The sequence below is a fragment of the Chelonia mydas genome, chromosome 13 (genome assembly GCF_015237465.2).
Source record: "Chelonia mydas isolate rCheMyd1 chromosome 13, rCheMyd1.pri.v2, whole genome shotgun sequence".
In the NCBI taxonomy this organism is placed as follows: domain Eukaryota; kingdom Metazoa; phylum Chordata; order Testudines; family Cheloniidae; genus Chelonia; species Chelonia mydas.
Genome location: NC_051253.2, coordinates 293181 through 300161, shown reverse-complemented (window position 1 = coordinate 300161; position 6981 = coordinate 293181). Strand labels below are relative to the sequence as shown.

The following is a 6981-nucleotide window of genomic DNA, read 5'->3' as shown; positions in this document are numbered from 1 at the left end:
GTTCTCCCAGAAGTGAAGTCATAGCAGCTCAGTAGTGCTTGTTGGTTTGCAATCCTGAGTTGTAGACACCCTGTAGAATACAAAACAAGTCCAACCTCTTCAAATCTTTACTTTTTGGCATTGATGCTTGGTGTCTTTGTCTCTTCTGTTTGTTAGCAGCTGCTACCACCAAGGAACCTGGGGAGGGGGAGAGGGAGAGTGAGAGTACAAATGCTCATATCCCTTAGAAGGGATATAATAGCTCCTTTCAGCTGGCTTTAATGGATGTGTGGAGGGGTAAGGCGTATGGTGCCTGCCACAGTGCCTTAAATGGCTCCATAATGACTTTCTTAATCAGCAGAACCACTCTGGCAGGGGCTGCCAATATCAAAATGTCCATCAACTGGTGAGAACTTACACGCTCCTCCTTTGCCTGAATGTTAAGAACAGAGGTCACCTTCTCAATAGATTTTGATGAGCTTTGTGGGCCTCTGGCGGTGGTGAATCACTTGCCACCTCAAACGCCTCACCTGGTGATGAGGAAGAGGACACTACAGCATTCTGAGGTGATGGCTGCTCCATGACTTGTAGTGGGGAAGCCACCAAGTGACTTCTGTCTGTTCAGTACCAACCTTGGTACTGGAGAACTATGCTTGTGGTGCTGATGCTCCCAGAGTAGTTTCAATGACAAGAAAGGAGATGGTTGCTTACAGGGAGGTCCTAACAGGAGGAGGGACACCCCATGGAGTTCAGAATGGCCTCTGATATGGGCCGGGGAACCATCCTTGGGCCATTGTCCTTTTGGAGGAGGCCAGTGCTGTGATTATTGCATGACCCAGGGTCCCCAAATCTCTGATGGAGGGTATGCCCTCTGTCTTGGATGGGACAGAGGGCATACCCTCTGAGTCCGAAGAGGAAGAATTCAGAAATATCTGACAAGGGAGTGGGGGGGAGGAGGAGGAGAGGACAGAACCAGTTGGGACTGGGGATAGATAGCCTGAGCCTGGGGATGGTGGTACTGTGGCTATCATCAGAGGCTTGCTCTTTGATTGCACCAGCCTTTGTGGAAGCTTGGGAGGTAATGGTACTGCGGGTTCCTAACATGGTGAGGTAGGTGCTGCAAGCATCGGTACTGACTGCAAACCTTCTTGCTGTGCCGGGGACACCGGTACCGAGAAGCTAAGCAGATTGCTTGTGGCTGCAGGTGCCTCCATGGTAGCTGAGAGCAGCATTGACTGATGCTTTTGCCACAGAAATCTTTCAGGGGATGCCCTTGACAGATCTGGCACAGGCTCCTGAAGTAGAGATCCCTTCTTCTTAGCTGAAGAGTGCTCCAGAGAGAGACTCTCCTTCAAATGTCTTGTACATTCTCTGCCTCCTCTTGGCTTTGGCACCAACAGGCCCAAGTGAGGTACTGAGCCTGAGGAGGGTCTACGTTTTTTCTTCAGTACTGGCAAATGGGACCAAGGAGCTGTAGACATCTGCAGTGTGCTCTGTACTGAAGCTGATGCACTTGGGACCATCTCTGCGTCAGATGAGTCCAATGCGGGGGAGGGAGAACTTCTGCCTCCATGAATAAACATTTGAGCCTTGCTGCTCAATCTTTCTTTGATCAGGGCTTAAATGCCTTGCAGATGTGACATCTGTCACTTATGTGGGATTCTCGAAAACATTTCACACAGGCCAGGTGTGGGTCATTGACTGGCAAAATCTGGGGACTATGGCATCGGTCCAGTACTGATTCCGATACCAAAAGATGAAAAATTGGTCCAAAAAGACCTAAGACTAAAATCTATCATGAAAACTAGCTAAAACAAACTTAAACTTAACTAATTCCTAACAACAACAAGATAAAGGTATACAAAGGAGTGAGGGAAGCACTTATGACAACAATTCTGACACCACTCCAACAGCCATCACTGGCGCTAAGAAGGAACTGAGGTTGGTTGGGGTGGCTCCACCCTCTTACAGAAGCACGCAGTGGTGTATGGTGTCAGAGGGCACTCAAGCTTCCCAATGGTTACTGCTGAGGGGAAAAGTTCAACTGTGCACGAGGCACACTCAAGCCTACAGCGGAATGGCCATGTGCAAACCCTCGAAGAACAACAGGATGGATGTAATTAGGGAAAGTAGCTGGCTTGAAAGTTTGTTTTGCCTGCTTAGGGACTGCTACATTCACTGTCTTCCCAGCCTCCGGGAGCGTGAGAGGGAAGGAGAACGCTACTCAGAGAACATTAGTTCACATATGATTCTCACTGCTCCATGACTCCCTGGAAGAGCACTCACTCCTGCTGGAAATTCCTCCTTACCTCTCCCCATGCAGAGCCTTGGAGTATGTGATCTGGTGAAGCAGCAAAGAATGTCTGATGCCCTTGAAATATAGAAGCAGCATCACTGTCTTGATGCTGGATCTTGGTATCGCATAGATGGATGGACAGACGGACAAGGAGATACTCAATGTTTGTGGGAGGAAATAGCTCTAGAGGACAAAGCATAAAAGCTAGATGCTATGACCCAGCTTAAATCCAACTCAGGCAATGACCCTCTCTCTGTAGCCTTGGACAAATCACTAAATGTCTGTGGTTGAGTTTTCCCACTGCATAAAAAAAGGATTGTAGGATTAACATTAATGCTTATGAAGCACTTCAAGGAGTTAAATACCATAGATATGGTAAGGATTATTATTTATATTATGGTAATTCATACAAAATCATACAATAATGAGTTACTGGGGGATGCTGACCCCCCAACTGTTCATTGGCTTCTGCTCTCATCCCTCAGGCACCAGTGTCACTCCTGTAGCGACCAAGGGATTCCCTCTTTGCACTATTTTCTGCTGCGGCAGCTGTCAGTCACCCAATAGTTTTATTATGTTTTCTGGTAGGAGGTGGGATTGAAGGGAGACTCAACCGTTCTGGGATACAAGGGTGGATGCCAACCCTGAGGCCGGGGCAGAAGTTCCTCCTCTTGCTAGGCATATTGCTCACCCAGTGCCATGCAGTGGTGCTGTTGAGAGAATGGGGTGCCTCCCCCATATGGCACCTGAGCATCATGACTCTCACCCCATAAGGAGGTGGGTAAACAAGAAGCTGCAGGCCTACTGGAATGGCTGGGTCATAGAGAGATTAGTGATCAATTGTTGCCATGTTCAGAACTGGTCCTGAACGAACAAAGGACATGATGCCAGTCTCAGAACAATCTCCAGGGTTCTGAGTCTCTCTTCAGGAGTAGCTGTCCCATCCTCCCCTGTCCCTGTCCAGTTCTGCCTGTGTCAACCATAGTGATAGACAAAGTCGTAGCTGCTGGGCTCCTTGGGGATGGGCGGTGGGGCCTCAGGGATCTGGATATTCTCCAGGTCCAGGAGTCTCAGCTTCATTTCCATGCTCAGCAGCGTGTCCAGGTCACTCTTGGTTAGCTCACTGGACATGTCCTTCCCCAGGAGGGCATTGAGTCCATCGATCCAGATACAGTACTGTGGAGAACAAGCAGACAACTTACACCCCTTGGCATAAACCATGGGGAATGCCCCCCACCCAAAAATACACCAGCACAAACCATGGGTAGGAACATCCTTCTGGAGCCCCCCTGAAATTGGTGACAGAAGCAGGAAATAAAACGAGAAATTCAGAAAAAGTAGTAAATTCATCTGGGGGAAAGTAATTCAACCACAGACTCCTAATGGGAGGGAGAAGCTAGGGAAGCAAGAATGACTGAGACCCCCAACTGAGTGAGCAGACAATTGGACATGAGTTTGCAATGTGACATGGCAGCAGAAAAGACCATGCAATTTTAGGCATCACATCTCAGAGCACGTGAGGAACAGCCTGTTGATGGCCAACACCAAGGACCGACTCTGTGGGTGCTCCGAAGCGGGGGTCGAGCACCCCCTGGCAACTTAGAGAGACGGCGCCTCTGCCAAGGACTAAGGGAAGTCATTCAGGGGGTACAAGGGGCTAGAACTTGCTCTAACAGGATGATATTACAAACAAGAGAGATTTAGCTTGAGCATTAGGCAACATTTTTTAATAGTGAGGCTGGTGCACCTTGGCCAAACCCTGGGGGAACCTGGTTTTTTCCCGGTCTCCTCTTTGCAGCTTGACAGCCCCATTTCTTACCTCATACTTATTAGGTGCAATGAAGTTCAGCGTCTCATCAGGATCATACAATATCGAGAAGGCCAATTCCAACACTTCCTGAAGGAAGAAGTTTTTACTCATCAGCTAGATAAAGCATCATAACAGTCCTTTCTGCTACACCAACAATATTGGGTGTCCTAGCAGCAGACCAGGACACCTCCACAATGCAATCCTGTGCCCCGGGCACCTCCTCACTGTGCAACTAGCACCAGGGCACCTTGCCAGTCACAGAACAAGTTGGGTGGCCAGTGGTTCTAGGAGTGAAACAGCAAAGAGACCAGGGACTGGAAAGGAGATGTAGGGGTCCCAGATTTAGGCTGGGACCATGTGTAAATGGTTCCCATAGACAGCTGTCATTTAGAGCTCTTGCTTCTGCTGCATCTACCTCTCCAAGAACTGCTCCTCAGCCAGGGGACTATACCAAAGAACGGAAGGGAGCAGTTACCTTGTTCTGCTTCAGTGCACTTTTCTCCTTCATGTGTGGACAGTCCTTCCCTGTGACGATGGCCTTGATGTCTGCTACAGGGACTAGGAGTGAAACAGGAAAGTCACAAACAGGAGGAACCCTGACCATGAAGAGATGGGGCTTTACCTTGATGTTACAGGTGCACGGCCCCATGTCCATCTGTCTGTTCACAGGCTTTTCTATAGACTCCATTACCAGACTGTCTGAGCCTCATAAACACGAATTAACTTATCCCCATAGCCCCTGATGTGGGAAGTACCAAGTGACACATCAAAGGTCACACAGGGGTTTGTGGAAGGGCCAGGAACTGAATTCAGATCTCCTGAGTACAAGTCAGTGCTGTAGCCACTAGACCCTCCTTGAGACTGGTACTAATGGTCGTTAGGTGTCAGAGCACAGGGCATTGCACACAGTGCCAGTGTCAGAGCAATAACCTGGACCTACTCTTTTCCTGCAGCGACTCAAAGGTCACTTCGCCCTGGGCATTGTCTTCCAGGTCTCCGTAGTGTAGAACCTTGTGATTCAGAGCCAGACGACAGTACCAAAATCTCTCTGGAAAACACAACATACATACAGCATGGCGTAGAGTCATTCAGACAAGGCCCCCATGACAGCCCTGTATAGCCCCACTATCTCATTCTCTACAGTGCCATCTGCTGGCTGTGACAAGGATTGTGGTCTCCTGTATGTATGCACCTCTGTGCCATCCCAGCCTGTTGGCCGGTGTAGCAACCCTGTCTATCCACCCCCTTCCTTGCAGAGTCCCTGCCATCTGGGAAACCCACTTGGCCCTATTTGCTTCAGTGCTTCCACACCGGGAGGCTGTAGCAGGCCAAACCTTGTCTCCTGCGATTCCCAATTTTCCGGAAGCTGCTTCCCTCGCAGAGCCGGTTCAGACGCTGCTGTTTTATCAGCTCCAGGATCTCAGGCTGGATTTTCTCTCTCAGCTCCCTGGAGATCAAGGACAATTGAGTAAACAAGAGTCTGGGGATAGCAGCCAGCAATTCAATGCAAGGGAGGCCAGTACGTGGGGAAGAGTTGCCCCTGTCAGGTACTTACACAATGGGTGGTGATTGAAAGTCATCTTGGCTCATCCTCTCAGACTGGCGTAGCCGCAGGATCTCAGAGTAGCTTAGGCTGCGCAGCTTGCTCTTGAACTGGTCCAAGGAATTGGGTTTGGAGGGCAGAGCCCGGGTGATCTGCTCACGTACAACCTGCATCACCTAGAGGGATAGGATGGGAGATAACATGCAGCTTACATTCCTGCTGCCCAAGGGGAGCTGGGATCCAGGGCTGAACTCAGCCAAGGGCTGCAAGGGACAGACACAGTGAGAATGTGGTCGGGGGCACATCCAGCTGAGGGCTTTGAGGGCCCAGGGCAGGGAAAGCAGAGGTCACAGGGCTGCCTCTTTCACCAGTATCCTAAACATATTCCTACGTGCACTTGTACACACCTCCCCACTGCTCCATACTTTGCTGAGTCAAGGAGTCTGTTTGTGCGCTCTCCCTCTCTGATACAGAGCACTTCCCAGGTCAGGTTCCCATCCCCCTGACCTTGTTGAAATCCTCTGCCGTTGCTCTCATCTCCTTCCAGGTCTTGTTCAGCAGCTGGATGCAGATGGCAAAGAGCTCCTCAAATGCTCGGTCATGGGTGAAGAACATGGGGTGGTAGTCGTTCCGGCCCTCATTGGCTTCAGGGACAGAGAAGGAAACTATGTGAGTATCTGAGCAGCCAGGGCAGGAGGTCCTGGAGCTCATGGGAAGAACTAAGCTTGTTGCAATCGGAGCAGCCTGACAGTGTGTGTAATACACACTTCTGACCCTAACACATGATTGTAGCCAAGTAGTTCATTTTATCATCCATTAATCATTGTGTAATTTGGTGTCAAGGTCAATTCATATGCTATTTCATATATAATAAATATGTGCTAAATAGATTTAAATTGTCGGATATAGAAGTATAAGATTGACAAGTATTTTGGAGTGATGAGTTTGTATTAGGTATATCAGTAAAGCATGGCTGGAATGCAGGACCTACAGCCTGAGGCCTTTAAGATTTTAGTTTAGCCATACTAGGCCATAGACTTAAGAATGCTTGACATCCGATGAAGTGAGCTCACGAAAGCTTATGCGCAAATAAATTTGTTAGTCTCTAAGGTGCCACAAGTACTCCTTTTCTTTTTGCAAATACAGACTAACACGGTTGCTACTCTGAAACCTGACATTAATAGATGACCTAGGAATAACCCTATGCCAGTAAAGTCACAAGATTACTGTAAAAGATGTGCCAATAGGTGATATTAAAGAAAACTAGATTGCAATAAACTACCATGTATTGTCCAAGACCACAAGACACCTGATTGTAATATGGAATGTCCTGTCCTGACTAAAAGAAAAGGA

At 48.7% G+C, this 6981-nt stretch overlaps 1 protein-coding gene across 7 annotated transcripts in view; it reads right to left on the bottom strand.

Moving 5' to 3' along the window:
• Positions 1-2646: 2646 nt before the first annotated feature.
• The window catches only part of ELMO2 (engulfment and cell motility 2), a 46304-nt gene continuing 41969 nt past the window's right edge, over positions 2647-6981 (bottom strand). For 6 of the 7 annotated variants that reach the window (XM_037877154.2, XM_037877156.2, XM_043526714.1 and 3 more), the window contains 7 exons: positions 6136-6272; positions 5641-5804; positions 5420-5532; positions 5026-5133; positions 4561-4643; positions 4095-4172; positions 2647-3451 (listed from right to left, as the gene is read on the bottom strand). In XM_037877154.2, coding sequence (XP_037733082.1) covers positions 3251-3451; positions 4095-4172; positions 4561-4643; positions 5026-5133; positions 5420-5532; positions 5641-5804; positions 6136-6272 — 884 coding nt within the window. In that variant the 3' untranslated portion in view covers positions 2647-3250. Of the gene's footprint in view, positions 3452-4094; positions 4173-4560; positions 4644-5025; positions 5134-5419; positions 5533-5640; positions 5805-6035; positions 6273-6981 lie in introns of those variants that run through there. The other variant, XM_037877160.2, reaches the window with a different exon arrangement.